The sequence below is a fragment of the Nicotiana attenuata genome, unplaced genomic scaffold (genome assembly GCF_001879085.1).
Source record: "Nicotiana attenuata strain UT unplaced genomic scaffold, NIATTr2, whole genome shotgun sequence".
In the NCBI taxonomy this organism is placed as follows: domain Eukaryota; kingdom Viridiplantae; phylum Streptophyta; class Magnoliopsida; order Solanales; family Solanaceae; genus Nicotiana; species Nicotiana attenuata.
The window spans coordinates 21,281-38,942 of NW_017674530.1; the positions used below are offsets into that span (position 1 = coordinate 21,281).

At 41.5% G+C, this 17,662-nt stretch overlaps 1 protein-coding gene and 1 non-coding gene across 3 annotated transcripts in view; one reads left to right on the plus strand and one right to left on the minus strand.

Annotated features, from left to right (window-relative positions):
- Window positions 1-8,274: 8,274 nt before the first annotated feature.
- On the plus strand, window positions 8,275-8,347 carry TRNAA-CGC. The gene has a single exon. It is a non-coding gene; the product is annotated as a tRNA-Ala (tRNA).
- Window positions 8,348-9,409: 1,062 nt separating this feature from the next.
- Window positions 9,410-17,662, minus strand: part of LOC109218830 (calcineurin B-like protein 7) — a 16,076-nt gene continuing 7,823 nt past the window's right edge. For both annotated transcript variants that reach the window (XM_019383224.1, XM_019383223.1), the window contains exons 7-8: window positions 11,705-11,817; window positions 9,410-9,858 (exon numbers count right to left, since the gene is read on the minus strand). In XM_019383224.1, the coding sequence (XP_019238769.1) occupies window positions 9,786-9,858; window positions 11,705-11,817 (186 nt within the window). In that variant the 3' untranslated portion in view covers window positions 9,410-9,785. The remainder of the gene's footprint in view (window positions 9,859-11,704; window positions 11,818-17,662) is intronic.

Genomic DNA, 17,662 nt, shown 5'->3' on the forward strand with positions numbered 1-17,662 from the left:
TGGATGCGCCTATACATCCCACCCTCGACGTTGGATCTATTAGCCCTACAGCCCCAGCATAGATCCGAGTATATATGGGACGGACAGTTGCTTACGCAGACTTTCCGGGCCAGGAGAGTGGATCTATTGTGGGAGTTTTTGAGTCCTCCTCGCGTTCTACATCCCCGTGTGGTCCGTTACCTGGAGGAGATAGGCCTATATAGGATTATTAGCATTGGCCGGATACAGCTCGACTATGCTTTGATCACAGCCCTGATTTGAGCGGTGGCGACCGGAGACGCACACTTTCCATCTGCCATCGCCGAGGCCAACCATCACACTCCAGGACGCTGAGATTTTATATGGCCTGTCGCTGATGCTTGCCAGTTTTACTGCCTGCGGCGATGAAATTATTCGCGGCAAGCATATTGGGATATGCTGCACATGCTCACGGGTTTCATGCCGGCGGGCGAGGAGGTAGCTTTCTGGGGCCAGTCGTTACAGTTAGTTCCATTAGAGACCACCTAGTGCAGATCACGATACTATCACGATGAGTCAAGCGGAGGTGGATGTACAACGATATACCGAGGCTGCTGTTGCTCCTTCTATTTGGGGGGGTCTTGTTCCCGAACACTTCGGGGAACATAGTGAGCCTCCATTTTCTGCATCATATTACCCAGTTCGAGGATACAGCCAGCTACAGCTGGGGTGGTGCTGTCATCTCATATTTGTATAGGCAGATGTGCCGGGCTTGCATCGGCACACAGAGAGACGTTTGTGGCTTTCTGAACTTGATGGCATGTGAGCAAGACATGTGGTAGATGGACCATTTTCCACAAGAGCATAACCTTGCAGATTCATTTACAGTATGCACATTATTACCCCGATTTTAATGGATAGCGGTGCGAACTTCAAAAATATTTCTTTCGTTATCATACTACAAAAATGAATGCCAATGTGCTCGCCGTCTGTATTTCTCAAATCTCTTCATCGGCACTGGCATAAATTCAACACCCCTTTCCATCAATGACGTTGCAGTTGCAGACCTTTCAACAAACCTCTCCGCCATCTGCTTAAACGACATCCGCACCATGGCTGTGACAGGCAATCCTCTTGCCGACTTCAATAACCCGTTGAAAGACTCTGACACATTTGTAGTCAGAGTTCCCCATCGTCTGCCACATCCGCATGCAAAGTCCACTTTTCAGGGTCATGTCGCATTAACCAACGATAGGCTGCCTCGTCTTCTTGCTTGATATATTCCATGTGCCTCCGGAATTTATGTTGTTGGTGGTCTGTTGCTGCCATCCGCATCAAATCATGCAGATCCTTATTGGGATATGCCTTCTGGAAATTGGCTTTAAGGTGCCTAACACAGTAACGATGGTAGGCATAAGGTTCTTGCCATGCAGGCAAGTTCTCCACAGAACTTAAGATACCACCGTGCCGATCAGATATTAGACCAATACCGGAACGCTGTTTGACAACGTGCTCTTTCATATGGTTCAAAAACAGCGTCCACGTCTCTTGGCTTTCATTGGCACAAATAGCAAAAGCTAGAGGAAATATCTGTCCATTAGCATCTACTGCCACGGCTATTAACAGCTTGATATCGTACTTTCCATAGACATTAGTGCCGTCTATAGATATTACGGGGCGACAATGCGAAAAACCATCAATAGCTGGTTTAAACGCCCAGAACACGTAATTGAATATATATTCTGGTTAACCTGCACTCCGCTCAAGCTTCCACTCAACAACCGTCCCGGGGTTAAAATGCTGCAGTGTAGCCATGTACCTAGGCAGATCTGCAAATGACTTATCCCAGTTACCATAGACTATTTCAAACGCTCGTTTGCGCCCGAGAAATGCCTTTCTTTTAGTAATGGTATGGCCATGTTCCTGGTGGACTGCTGGAATGCACTCTTTGATTTTATACCTTATGGACTGTTCGATGTGTGGAATAAGAACAAGAGAAATCAAGTCAATATCCAAGTTGAAGTGATTACCGTTGAATGTGTCCATTTCGCATGTGTGGGTGGGAATGTATTTACCCACTTTCCACATACCTGTCTTCTTCTTGGTCGCACGCAACATCCAATTACATGGCCAAAACCACCTGCGACAAACAACCTTGTATACCGTCGGACTTGACTCCCATACCTGCATCTCATGACAATCTTTTACGTTGTGCATTTTACAAGCCCTGCTTAGGCGCGCTTTATCAGGAAAAAGCATCCCCCTTGGAAGCACCGTTGGTCTAGACTCATCCCACATTGCTGTCCGAATTTCATCAAAATCCCTTGTGAGAGCTTCCACATCCGGCACGGTTGGCAAGTTATCAATGTAAGGAATCTCTCTTGAATGAAACGGCACTTCGGACTCGTACACTCTTCGTCTAAGGGGGTCTCTCTTCAAATCAGGTCCTTCCTCCTCATCCTCTGCATCACCATCCTCACGAGGAAAGGGTGTCTCATCTCCGGATTCATCCGCATTGTTATCGTAATCACAGTTTTGTTCCTCACTCTGTGCATCTGCCAGATCCCGATGTAATACATCATTTTCGGGCAATTGAGTGAGTTCAACTTGCTTGTTTTCACTGCACAACCAACAAAAATATATAAGCTACTAATTTAATAAATGATTTTCATATGGCTATATCACTTCACTTACAAGTCGTAATGTGATGAACTTCCATGATGGACGTTTTCAATTAGGTGATGACTACCGGATGGGCCACTTGTAAAATTCAAATCCGGCCGGTACCCCCTATTAAATATATGAGCGTTAATACAAATTCGCTTTGGCATGTCTTGTGGCATGACATCCTCAAACTCCAGTAGTAGCTCCTTCACGGGTTCAGGAATGGGACCCGAGGAGCGTTCTATATCTTCAATGCAGAGGGTTGCCAGGAACGTAGGTTCATTCCTTTTGACCCCCTTCTTCAACTGCAAGGCCGAGATGTTCTCAACGGCCATCTTCATGGGCAGGCACAGGATAATGCAGGGCTTGGCCCTATTGGTACCCTCCAAGTCCCCATATGGGTCCCCTGTTCTATTCCAAAAGAAACATGATGGCAGCCTGCGACTCTGTGTGGATTATCGAGCTCTAAACAAAATCACCGTGAAGAACAAGTACCCCATTCCCCTAATGGCGGACTTGTTGATAGACTGGGTGCTGCTACGGTGTTCACCAAGATAGATCTGAAGACAGGTTATTGGCAAGTTCGGATTGCAGAGGGTGATGAACACAAGACGACTTGTGTGACAAGATATGGGTCGTACGACTTCCTGGTCATGCCATTCGGCTTGACCAACGCCCCTGCTACGTTTTCCACTCTCATGAACCAAGTCTTCCGAGAGTACATCGACGAATTTGTGGTGGTCTACTTAGATGACATTGTGGTATATAGCCAGACATTGGAAGAACACCTGGTACACCTGCGGAAGGTCCTAGCACGGTTGCGAGAACTTGAACTATATGTAAAGCTGTCCAAGTGCTCATTTGCTCAGAAGCAAATTGATTTCCTCGGACATGTCATCGAGGAAGGACGGATCAAGATGGACCAGCAGAAAATCCAGGCCATCACAGATTGGCCGACACCTAAGGATGTCCACGCCTTGAGGGCGTTCCTTGGCCTATGCAACTTCTACAGGCGGTTTGTGAAGAACTACTCCCTTATCGCAGTGCCATTGATAGAACTCCTCAAAAAGGTCACACCTTGGGATTGGGGACCAAGGAGAGCAGAGGCCTTCAACGCATTAAAAGCGGCTATGTCTAGTAGTCACGTCTTGGCCCTTCCTGATTTGGCCAAGCCGTTCGAGGTACAAACAGATGCTTCTGACTATGCACTCGGTGGAGTCCTGCTACAAGAAGGGCACCCTGTAGCGTACGAGAGTCGGAAGCTGAAGGATGCAGAGCGGCGCTATGCCGCCCATGAGAAAGAATTATTGGCTGTCGTCCACTGCTTGCGTCTCTGGAGGCACTATCTGCTGGGAACCCCGTTCGTAGTCAAGACAGACAACACAGCTGTTAGCCATTTCATGACTCAGCCGAAGCTGAATGGTCGACAGGCCAGGTGGCAGGAACTCCTAGCTGAATTCCACTTCAACTTGGAGTATCGCAGTGGAAAGACCAATCATGTTGCTGATGCGCTCAGTCGGAGAGCTGACCTAGCATCGGTGTGCCTACTCGCCACCCTAAGGGGGAGCGAGGTAGCCACATCCATCAAGGACCAAATACGGGATCTACTCATCAAGGATCCTGCTGCTCAGTATTTGGTTGATTTGGTAGGACAGGGCAAGACTCGCCAGTTCTACATGGAAGATGGGTTTCTGAAAGTAAAAGGGAACCGACTTTATGTTCCTAAAGGAGGAGATTTGCGGAGGACTCTTCTAACGGAATGTCATGATACTCTGTGGGCCGGCCATCCTGGTGAAGAACGCACCATGGCGTTACTTCGTCGTGCCTATTATTGGCCTCAAATAGCCGATGATGTCGCTCAGTATGTGAAGACTTGTCTAGTATGCCAGAAGAACAAGTCGGACCGCTTGACACAAGCGGGACTCTTGGAACCACTTGCTGTTCCAAAGAGACCTTGGGAAAGCGTTTCCCTGGATTTCATCACCGGATTGCCCAAGGTCGGAGATCTCACAACCATCTTAGTTGTGGTGGACCGGTTCTCGAAGTATGCTACCTTTATTGCAGCCCCACAATATATATCAGCAGAAGATACAGCTCGACTCTTCTTCTCTCATGTCGTCAAATATTGGGGCCTGCCCAAAGATATTGTTAGTGACCGCGACTCACGCTTCACTAGTAACTTTTGGACCCAACTCTTCAGGTGCCTTGGGTCAAAATTGAGTCACAGCTCAAGTTTTCATCCGCAATCTGATGGCCAGACGGAGCGGTTCAATGGTATGTTGGAGGAATACCTCCGCCACTTTGTAACCGGATCGCAGAAGAATTGGGTGAAGCTTCTGGATGCTGCTCAACTGTGTTTCAATTCACAAAAGAGCTCTAGTACCAACAAAAGCGCTTTTGAAATTGTTACCGGACAGCAACCGCTACTCCCACACACTGTGAATGCACCAAACATGGCTAAATCTCCTCGAGCTACCAGCTTCTCAAAAGAGTGGAGGCGGAATTTGGAGATAGTGCGGAGCTATCTTGTCAAAGCCCAAAAGCGGATGAAGAGGCATGCTGATCAGAATCGTCGCTTTGTTGAATATCAAGTAGGAGACAAAGTGATGGTCAAAATTCCAAAGCGGTACTTATTTGCAGGGGTCCATGACCCTCGCCTATTGCAAAAATACATTGGACCATTGTCCATTGAGAAGCGTATTGGGAAGGTTGCATACCGGGTGGATACCCCAGCTTGGTGGAAAATTCATCCTGTCTTCCATGTCAGTCTCCTGAAACCTTTTCGGGAAGACACGGAGGATCCTTCAAGGAGCCAGCTCACAATACCCAGTATTCGAGGTCCCAATTCAACCGGGAAAAGGCGTGTTGAAGCTATCCTTGATGACAGAGTGATTCATGCCTCAAGGAAAGATCACCAAGAGTTTTTGGTGAAATGGCAGGGCTGTGATGCAGAGAGAATACTGGGAGAGGGGAACAAACCTCAAAGCCTACAAGAGCCTCATTGAAGATTAGTTTTGCAAGGAAGGCGCCGAGGACGTCGCCAACTCAGGTGGGGGAGAATGTCATGGGCGGCTTTCCAGCCATGCCCCATGACCCCTTGGGCGCGCCCCGTGGCGTCCTAGCGAACCTCCCAATGCCTAGCGCCACGGACGGCCCCGTGGTCTTGGCCGCGCCAAGTGACAAGCGCGCAGGTGCCTCTGTCGCCCCACCGATATCCCTCGCGAGCGCCAAGCCGCAGGCAGAAGCCAACAGCGCCGCGCGCGCAGACCGTGATGCCAAAGACACTGCTGCTAACAACGGACCTGTTGCTGCTTTATAGAAAACTAAGTCATTTTCATTGTAAATATAGAGTAGTTTTATTTCATGCACTTCCATTATGTTTCTCTAGCTTAATTAGGTCTACTCCTGTAACTTTGGATTATTTTTTTTAAGTACTATTAGGGGGGATCAAGCAATCAAAACTTTCTAGCAAGCAAGCAATTCTCTGTACTGGTGTCTCTCCCCCTCGACACCGTGTTGCTTTTCTGTAATAGCTTTCATTAATGCAATCAAGCTTTCTTTCATTCTGAATTCTCATTTCTGTTCTCTCAATTGCTCTTGATATTGGTTTTCCCGTACGGCACTGACAATCTCGTCTAGCGTACGGAGGGGACCTCAGTTGGCGGACAGCAACTGTATTGACATCAGTTGCCTAGCCGTACGTCGCCCTTCCAAGGAATCTCAGGAAGGCGCCGCGTATCAGTTGGTCTATATACATAATTAACACAAATAAAAATTGAAGTTTACCACTCGTCTTGTGAGTTATGGAAAGCAGGGTATAAATTATTTTCTCGCTGCTCATTCACCGGCGGTGATAAGTTTAAATCAAAGAAAACTCTTTCATCCGGAACCTGTCCGTCAAAAACTGTTCCAGAATAACCACCCGATGACTGGGGGTTATCTCTACTACGCACAACCTCGTTTTTTGGAACGTCTTCGACCTTCACGTACATCTCCAACATTGTGATTACAAGAAATTCCCGACATTTGTCCGGAGTCCTCAGAAAATCACTCAAAGTTTCATTATCGTCGATGTTAAACTCCGAGTAAAAAGCAACCCCTTGCGGAGTGACGGAATACGGATATCTTCCGGTTACTTCAAGTATCACTGAACGTTTCCTCACACTCATTTTTTTGCATAACAACGATATCAATGTATCGTACTCCATTGTAAGTGGCAATTTAACATGACACTTAGCAGGTAAACTGTAGCCCACAGAGTTATTCTCCATCACAACCTCACCCCCCCAATATAATGAAACTCTTATCCTACGCTCTTCAGACATAATGAAAAATTGCTGGAGAATTTAAAAACAATAGACGTTTCAACAAGAGTTAAAAATTTTTTGAATGAATTTCTATATGATTCTAACCTCTTTATATAGGAAATGGCTAGCCGGGAAGTTTTTTTTTATATATATAGCGCCAAACTAGGTGGCACTATACGCTTTTCAATTATTTAACTCAGAAACTATTGGTGGGGCCAGGAAAAAAAAGTATAGCACCAGGTATTATGGCGCTATACCTGAGCTGTGCCAGCTTTTGCAGTATAACTCCACAATACCTGGCGCTATACTTAACGGTCCAGTTACTGTTAATATATAGCGCTGGTTATTGTGGCGTTATACATAAAAAAGTAACTTTTTTTAACACCTATTTGTGTTGTTTGAGTCAAAAGGAACCACATTTTGGTTCCGGACTCGCTACAATTATCAGCTACCACAACACTAGCTTTCAAAATATGGTTACATCAAAGAAATAATTTATACAACGTTTAACAAACTAATATTTTTTTCTTTAATATTTTGTATGTAGAGTATTTATTAATAATTTATTTGAATTTTATATTTTTTAAATAAAGGCAACAACAATAACAACCCAGTGGAATTTCACAAGTAGAGTCTGGGGAAAGTAGTGTGTACTGTGTATGCAGATCTTACCTCTAGTGTGTATGCAGATCTTACCTCTACCTTGGGAAGGTAGAGGGGTTGTTTCGGATAGATCCCGGGCTCGGAAAGTGAACAATCTTAAATATGCAATGTTTAGTTCTAGATACATTATCTTAATTAGGAGAATCTTAATAAAACAAACGGTCTAACAGCTTGTTTGGATGGTTGTTACCCATTGTATTGTATTGTATTGTTACTTTAAATACAATGTTTGTTTTGATTGTTACTTAAATTTTATTGTATCGTATCGTTAAATCCGTCGTTACATAACGACGAAATGTGCCACTTTATGTAACAACCGATTTGGTGTGGTCGCGTCGTTACCTTGTCTTTTTCTTCAATCTCACCCTTTATTATTATTAAATAATTTTATTTTATCATTTACCCTACCTTTTTATATAGTAATTTTACCCTGTATCATAATTTTTTTTTATAATATTACAAGTTTATTCTTTATGATATCATGAAACGATAGCAAACGACACAATATATCCAAACATTGTTTTTATCAAACGATACAGTAAAATACGATACGATACATTATGAAATGATGCGTAACAACCATCCAAACAAGCAGTAAGTTAGAGAGCCCTAGGTATGAATTTATCAGGTTGTTAATTTCAAAGGTATTTCCATTAAGCAAAATAAGGTGTTAAACAAAGATGGGGGTGTAGCTCATATGGTAGAGCGCTCGCTTCGCATGCGAGAGGCACGGGGTTCGATTCCCCGCACCTCCATTTCCTCCTCTCTACTACTTTTTATTAGTGAAACTACACTTTGCTTTCGTTATTGCATGCACGCCCAATACTTGATTTGACAACGCCATGAGACGTAGTGACATATACAGAAATTTGTTCAAAGGGTTTAACACAGATGTTACTATTCGTCTATGAAAAAAAGTCATATAACCAGAGTCCGATTCAGGAATCGGAGGTTGCGGGTGCCACTACTTTATGCATATAGTTTATCCAGGGGCGAATATACATGACACCAAGCGGTGTCACATGACATCGCTTCCCAAATACTTTTACTAAATATATAATATATAAATAATAAATAAAATAGAAATATTGGATATAAATACAAAAATCGACGTTGTCACTATAGTTATTTATTCATTTGTTCACTTCTTCAGATGTTGACACCATTTATGAAAATTGATGCGTACGCCTCTAAGTATTACCTATAACTAGCTACATGACCGAGTTGGAAGGAAGGGTCCAACTCGAATAGGTCTTTCATTCACAAAGCAAATAAGTTCGATTTAGGTTCATTTTTATTCATGAAAGAGGTGTCTCCAATCAATTTTTTTTGCTTAAAGAATAGCTTAATACTACATATTCTTTGTTGACTAGATTAATTTACCTTTATCGTTCTTGGGTTATTTTTTACATATTAATTGTCGAGTTATATGATAATATGTTTAAAGCGAAACCTTCAACGTTCAACCTATAATAATCAACTCAAAATCACCATTAATCAATTTATTTTTTTCAAAAGCCAGTAGAAAAGACGGTTCCAATTATTCCAATATTTAAATTTATATTGTGTCATAAAAAAAATACATCATATGCTAACTAACTTGGAAAAAATTGTTCATGAATTAATGTATAATAGTAGAAAGTAGAAACAAAATAAAGACTGCTATACAAAAGTTTAAAAAATAAAGAAGAGGAGAGAAACTCAGCAAATAAAAGGAAGAAAAAAGAGGAAAAGAAAACGAAGAAAAAAAAAGGAAAAAGAGGTGAGGCTGGGGCCCAACTAAAAATAAAGGAAAACCAGGAAAAAAGAGAGAAACAAAGAATAACATGCATTTGATCTCGCATTCGCGAGATCAAAGACCCACATCGACTTTGTTAATTCTAGGTGCCATCGCTTTAATATATCCGTTATTTCACAGATATATTATATACATAGTAAAATTTTAGCGAAGCGAGCAGATGACGTGGCATCCCGACCTCATAAGGTACATATAACTAAAATAACATTTGCAATGAACTACAAAACCAGAAAATTTTCAAGAATACATTGTTAGGGAAACATTTTGCATTTTACAACCTAACAATTGTATTCTTAGAAAAAGTTCAATTTTTTCCTTTGATATTCGTGCAGTTAAACTTAGTTGTTTATTCACAACTCGGCAAAGCAACTGCATTTTCCTTAATTATATATAACTCAGAAATCCTTGTAAATCTCATCATTCTTTTCTGTATTCAGCACAAAACTAGGAAATGCAGCTGTGATGTCCCTGCAAAATAAAAAAACTCATTCTTTCAATTCAGTAAAATCAGCATAAATTTGATAAATTTGCACTACTCACGTAAATTTGAAAAAAGAATTAAAGAACACAATAAAGAAGGAAATAAAACAATTATAGCATATAAGTCGTGCATTTCTAGAACATTTTATAAAAGGAAAAAACACTTACAGTATAAAAGTCGTTCAATTCTAGAAAATTTTAAAATCCAACTCCTTTCTATACTGTAATTATTTTGTTTCATTTAAAAATGTATCTAAATTGAATAATTATGTTTAAGATATGAATTGTCAAAACTTTTATAACGTGAAATCTTTTTTAGTTCTATGATGTAGAATTCACTAACTAGGAATTTTTATCTCCTATAGCAAAGGTTAATACCTTATTTATTTTAAATAAATGTTATTTAAAAAAATTATATTCTATAGATACCTTTTAAGGTTTATAGAAAAATATTTAATTCCTCCTACCCCTAAGCCACTAAATACGCTAATCAGTTACACTATTTTCTTTCTCTCTCTACTTTGATACATCCCGTTCTCTTCCCTCATCCCATCAAAATTTCCGATCTCCTCCTCCTTCCACCGGATTTGTGCAAAACCCACTTCAGAGCAGGTTCACTTTCTGCTTCAGCCGGTTTAAAATCTATGGAACATTTAATCTGGTTGGTTTCTCACCAAAAAAGGCCCCCCGGAAGACTTACTGCACACTTTTTATTTTTTGGGAACATAATGCGATAAGCATTTAGGCAAAATGCTCTTTGAACTTTATTTTACGGCCTTCCAAGATCAGAAGTGGCTTTGTTCTTGGAATCCCAAATCTGTTAGAAGGGTTAAATCTCCATGTTTGAGTTTTGGAGTTGCTCAAGTATATTTGTCTCTGCCAACTTCGATTTGTTAGTGGAGACAAAGGTGTCTCCAGAGATGGTGAGCCTGGAGATATGGATGTTGTAGGATGATTTTCTGTTAATATATTTCAATGTATTTCATTGTATTCATTATCTTTTTTTTCATTATAATTCAATGTATCTCGTTGTATTCCATGTATTTTATTGAATTCACTGTCTTTTTCTCTCATTGTATTTCAATGTATCCCGTTGTATTCTATGTATTTCATTGTATTCACTGTCTCGCTATATGCCATGAATGTATTCATAAGTTTTTTTTTTTAATTAATATAATTTATATATTCAGATGTATTATATAATTTCTCTGAAGATTGTTATGTTTTTGGGGTATTTTTCGGTTGAGAATCTTTTTAATAACTGAAAATACAAAATTTGTGTGTTATAATTGAGTTTGTTGAGTTATATGAGTCTATTATGTTAATTGATTCACTTTCCGTTTTAAAAATAGTGTAATCCCCCTATTTCACGCCGTGAATACAGTCGAATACAATAATCTGTCCAGCTGTAATCCCATGTTTCACTCCATGAATACAGTCGAATACACTCGAATACAACAACTGATTAGCTGGACTTCCCTGATTCACGCCTATTTTTGCTACTGTATTCATGAATAAAATAGCTTAAATATATCAAATACATCTTATAACCACATAAAAGGTATCTATAATCCGTAATATAGCAATTGATATCTATAAATGGCTAATTACTACTAAAAGATAGTGCTTTATGAAAATTTCCCACTGACTATCAAAATACTGACGTGGCATGTAACGTGTCATTAACTCAGCTGAAAATTTGACTCTTTTGTATTTTTTAAGCAATTAGAACATACTATGTTACTTTAATACGACTAATCCTACAATTTTATTATTGTTATAGCAGGTAAATTTTACATAAATACAAAGCAAGTGATAGAGATTAGAGAATTACTTGAGATACGGAATTGTCATGTTCTTCAATAAAGATGGATTTAGAGCAGCAAAATTATTCCACTCTTCTATATCTATCTTTCCATCCCCTTTAGAATCTGCCTCCTCAAATGTCTTCATGGCCCAAAAAAATTAGATTAATAATATGAGTTAGTTAACTTCAAATTCTACATTATTCGGACTTTTATTGCATTTCTTCTATATATTGTTGTGACTTTTGTATGTTTGCTAGGAGCCGAGGGTCTATCGGAAACAACCTCTCTACCTACACAAGGTAGGGGTACGGCTGTATAGTGACTACCCTCCCCAGACAGAGACGGATCCAGGATTTAAACCTTATGAGTACAACTTTTAAGATTTTAGCATTAAACCCATTATAATTTTATAGTTATGGGTTCATATCTACTATTTATTTTAATTTTAATAGATTTTACACATGAATTTATGCTCCGCGTCAAATGTTATGGGTTCAATTGAACCCGTACTTATAGTGACATTCGCCTCTGTCCCCAGACCCCACTTGTGGGATTACACTGCGTTTGTTGTTATTGTTGCTACGTTATTCGGACTCTTCAAAAATACTATTGGCTGCTTGATGATAGGTGATAATAGGTAAATTAGACTATAATTAGGCCCTAAAGAACCACATTTGTGTATAGCTTTTACGGTAAAAAGTGATAACAAAATGCTCTGATTAGTGCTTTTCATGCTTTGCAGGCTATATCCATTAAAAGAAGTCTGTGGAGTACTTTTGGGATCAATTACGGAGAAAAGGAGGCCAATCATACAATATCCACAAAGTGCACCAAGCGAAGGGACAAAACCAGATCTGAAGGCCACTCTGGCCGCTGTCCGGGCGTAACCGCGGTAGGACTGCAGCAGAACACTGCTGCAGATTCTGAAGGCCACTCTGGCCGCTGTCCTGGCGTAACCGTGGTAGGACCGCGGCAGGATGCGTAAACTTCAGGGACCAAAGTGCAAAACATGGGATTTTAAGCCCTAAACCCTATATTAAACGAAGGAAGCTGGCCAAGAAAAGGGGAGGACACACTTCGGAGTAAAAATACACGCTAGAAACATTGAGGAGCAAGAACAACTCGGAATTCTTCATCTTTTCCAGTACTTTCAATTAATCAAAACTTATGAAATTGTTTGATTACATCATGAGTGGCTAAACACCCATTGTTCTGGGGTTGTGAGTTAGCCATGAATATTGTTGTTTGATATTAGCTTGACCTTGATTATAATTCACCAATATATGGTTGTTTCTTCAATTCTGTGTTTTATTGCTTAATTGTCTGGCCAACAGTTAGGTTCTATTTACTATCCATGCTATGCTTGGGAAAGCCATGTTTAGATTAGAGAAGAATTGAAGAGAGCATGATCTTAACCCCTAAGGGGAGCGGATTTGTGGTTAGGATAGGAATATACCTAGTCACCGTGCTTAATTAAATATCGTAATCTTAATGCGTTCTTAATAGATTGATTTCATAGGAATATAGGCGTTAATCTATTGAGAATAGGTGAGTAGTACTTCGGGAGAAGGCTATGAGAACATTTATCGATTAATTAGTAATCATGGGTGAATTATATGAAAGGGAGAGTTAATTAGAACACAATACGAATGGTGAATCGATCACAACCCTGGAATACTTGTCTCTACCGAATACACAACAATCAATTCGTTACTTGATAATTTAGTATTACTTAGAATCGTAGTATAGTATAATCATATTATTGGACTTTGCTTTTAGCTAGATTGAATAACAAGTTTAGTGATTTAGTGAGTAGTTTACACAAGTCTCTGTGGGTTCGACACTCAACTTATCATTATATTACTTGTCGACCACGTATACTTGCGTGTGCGTTTGGGAGCAACAAGTTTTTGGCGCCGTTGCCGGGGACTTGAATATTAACTACTTGCTAGTTTTTGCTTTAATTGCTTATTTTGTCTAGTCTAACGTTACTTCATTGTTGCTCAGATCTCAGGAACTTTGATTGAATGCGTAGGGTCAGAAGCCAGGACAGACTTCAAGGCTTTGATCCTGAACCCGAGAGAACATTTCACAAGAGGTTGAGGGAAGCAAGGGACATGAATAATATTCAGGCACTTGTTCAATTTCCTGTGAACATGGTAGAGGAGCAACCTATGGCTGTTCAGGAGGTGGCAATGCCCAGCATTGCTAATGTCACCTCCAGTATCGTGAAGCCCAGGATCACTGGGCATTTTGAGCTGAAACAGAGCATGATCCAGTTACTTCATACGAACGGGCAATTTATGGGTCTTCCACATGAGGATCCGCAACAGCACATTCTGAACTTTTTGGAGATTAGTGATACTTATATCACTAATGGGGTCACTCCAAATCATGTGAGGCTCACACTTTTTCCATTCTCTCTATTGGATGAGGCTAAGTGATGGCTAAAGGCAGAATCAGCTAACTCTATTACAACATGGAATGATTTGGCGAGAAAATTTCTAGCAAGGTCCTTTCCTTCAGGCAAAACTGCAAGATCAGAAGTGAAATAGTGGCCTTCAAACAGAAAGCAGGTGAATCTTTATACTCAGCTTGGGAAAGGTTCAAGGGGCTACTCAGAGTCTGTCCTCATCACAATCAGACGAATGAAGTGTTAGCTCACACTTTCGTAGAAGGACTACATTCTGAAACAAAGATCGTGGTAGATGCTGCAGCTGGGGGTCAGGTGTTGGAGAAAAGCTTTGACGAGATATATGCATTATTGAACAAATTCTCCAAGAGCAATCCGGATTGGCAAGGAGAGATGGGCAGGCACACAGTGCAAAAGTCTGCAGGGGTTCTTGAGTTAGATGTCGTCTCAGCATTATCAGCGCAGATTGCTACACTGGCCAATCAAGTGAACCAGATGAATTTGAGTATCAACAAGCAGCAAACACAACCGGTACAACAGGTTCAGGCTTTTTGTGAAATATGTGGAGAAGGGCACACGAGCGACATATGCCCCGCAAACCCAGAGTCTGTCTGCTTTGTGGGTAATTCAAATAGGGGCCAAACAAACCAATATGGGAACACTTACAATCCCAACTGGAGGAACCACCCAAACTTCTCTTGGGGTGGAAATCAGGGCACTCAGAATCAATACAGGCCTCAAGCACCTCAACAGCAATATAGACCACCTCAGGTTGAACAACAAGCGAATCCTACAAGTCACCTTGAAGACATGTTTAAAAAGATGATGGCTGAACAGCAAGCCCTCGCCACAACAGTGAGAAATTTGGAGCGTCAATGGGACATCTTGCTAGTGCTCAAAATACTAGACCATCGGGAGCTCTTCCAAGTGACACTGAAGCCAATCCTAGAGCGACCCTTAATGCTGTGTCGTTCAGGAATGGGAGACAACTAGAGGAAGTACTATCTAAAAAGAGGAAACATGAGACTTTTAATGAGATACCAGCCACTGTAGAATCAACATCAGAGAAAGCCAAGGAGCCAGAGAAGCCGGCTGGAGAGGCGATGGCTGAGCAATCCCCACAATTGGTTGCAAGGCCACCACCTCCATTCCCTCAAAGACTGCAGAAATTACGAGATCATGCCGCATATAAAAAGTTTCTTGATATCTTGAAGCAGGTACAAATTAATATTCCATTAGTTGACATCTTACAGGAAGTACCCAAATATGCAAAGTACATCAAGGACATTGTGGCGAATAAAAGGAGGCTGACCGAGTTCGAGACTGTGGCACTCACTGAGGAGTGCAGTTCCAGAATTCAAGGCAAGTTACCTCAAAAATTAAAGGATCCAGGTAGTTTCACTATCCAAATCACGATTGGTAAACATGCTATTGGGCGAGCTCTATGTGACCTTGGAGCAAGCATAAATTTGATGCCGCTATCTATATTCAGACAGTTGGGGTTGGGTGAACCACGCCCAACCACAGTTATCTTACAGTTAGCTGACCGCTCCCTTGCTCATCCTGAGGGAGTAATTGAAGATGTGCTTGTCCAAGTGGGGTCTTTTATATTCCCAGCTGATTTCATCATCCTGGATTACGAGCCTGATCAGGAAGTCCCATTTATTTTATGGCGTCCATTCTTAGCCACGGGCCGAGCTATTATTGATGTTTGTGAAGGAAAGATGACGATGAGAGTGGGTGATCGAGTGGAGGTCTTCAACGTTTATAGAGCACTCAAGTTACCAGCCCACTATGAAGAGTTGTCCATGATCTCTGTGGTAGAAGGTGATGCCACGTCATTAGTACCTTATATGAGCCTTGCAGATCCTGTTGAACGTGTATTGATTGGGGACGTAGAAAATGGTGAAGATGAAAGGATGGGAGAAATTGAGCAAGTGCTGGATATGTCCTGTTGTTATGTACATGGGGTTAGAAAATTTGAAGAATTGGACAGGCCTGTCACTCTGACCCTCCCCAGGCCATCTATTGAAGAGGCTCCGAATCTAGAACTCAAGCCACTTCCAGCGCATCTGCGCTATGCTTATTTAGGGAACTCAGAGACACTGCCCGTGATAATTTCATCCAGCTTGACCAGCACTCAAGAAGAAAAATTGCTCAGAGTCCTCCGTGAGCATAAAAGGGCCATTGGGTGGACTATAGCTGACATCAAAGGAATTAGTCCACCGTTTTGCATGCATAAAATCTTTCTAGAGGACGGACGCCGCCCCAGTGTAGAGCGGCAAAGGAGATTAAATCCCATTATGAAGGAGGTGGTGAAAAAGGAAGTAATCAAGTTGCTCGATGCAGGTATCATTTTTCCTATTTCTGATAGCAACTGGGTAAGCCCAGTTCAATGTGTGCCTAAAAAGGGAGATGACTGTAGTTGAGAACGAGAAGAAATGAGCTAAATCCCCACTCGCACGTGTTACGGGCTGGAGAGTCTGCATTGATTATAGAAGGCTTAATAAGGCGACTTGCAAGGATCACTTCCCACTCCCATTCATCGATCAAATGCTAGACAGGTTAGCCGGGCATGAATATTACTGCTTCCTTGATGGTTATTCAGGATATAATCAGATTGTCATATGCCCAGAGGATCAGGAGAAGACTACTTTTACTTGTCCTTATGGCACCTTTGCCTTCAAGCGAATGTCGTTTGGACTTTGTAATGCACCAGCCACATTCCATAGATGCATGATGGCTATTTTCACCGACATGGTGGAAAAATTCGTGGAAGTGTTTATGGATGATTTTTCAGTTTTTGGGTCTTTTTATGATGATTGCTTGAGAAATTTAAGCAAGGTGCTGGCCCGTTGTGAAGAAACAAATCTGGTATTAAATTGGTAGAAGTGCCATTTTATGGTACAAGAGGGCATCGTGCTGGGTCACAGNAAAAGGGCCATTGGGTGGACTATAGCTGACATCAAAGGAATTAGTCCACCGTTTTGCATGCATAAAATCTTTCTAGAGGACGGACGCCGCCCCAGTGTAGAGCGGCAAAGGAGATTAAATCCCATTATGAAGGAGGTGGTGAAAAAGGAAGTAATCAAGTTGCTCGATGCAGGTATCATTTTTCCTATTTCTGATAGCAACTGGGTAAGCCCAGTTCAATGTGTGCCTAAAAAGGGAGGAATGACTGTAGTTGAGAACGAGAAGAATGAGCTAATCCCCACTCGCACTGTTACGGGCTGGAGAGTCTACATTGATTATAGAAGGCTCAATAAGGCAACTCGCAAAGATCACTTCCCACTCCCATTCATCGATCAAATGCTAGACATTTTAGCCGGGCATGAATATTACTGCTTCCTTGATGGTTATTCAGGATACAATCAGATCGTCATATGCCCAGAGGACCAGGAGAAGACTACTTTTACTTGTCCTTATGGCACCTTTGCCTTCAAGCGAATGCCATTTGGTCTTTGTAATGCACCAGCCACTTTCCAGAGATGCATGATGGCTATTTCACCGACATGGTGGAAAATTCGTGGAAGTGTTTATGGATGATTTTTCAGTTTTTGGGTCTTCTATG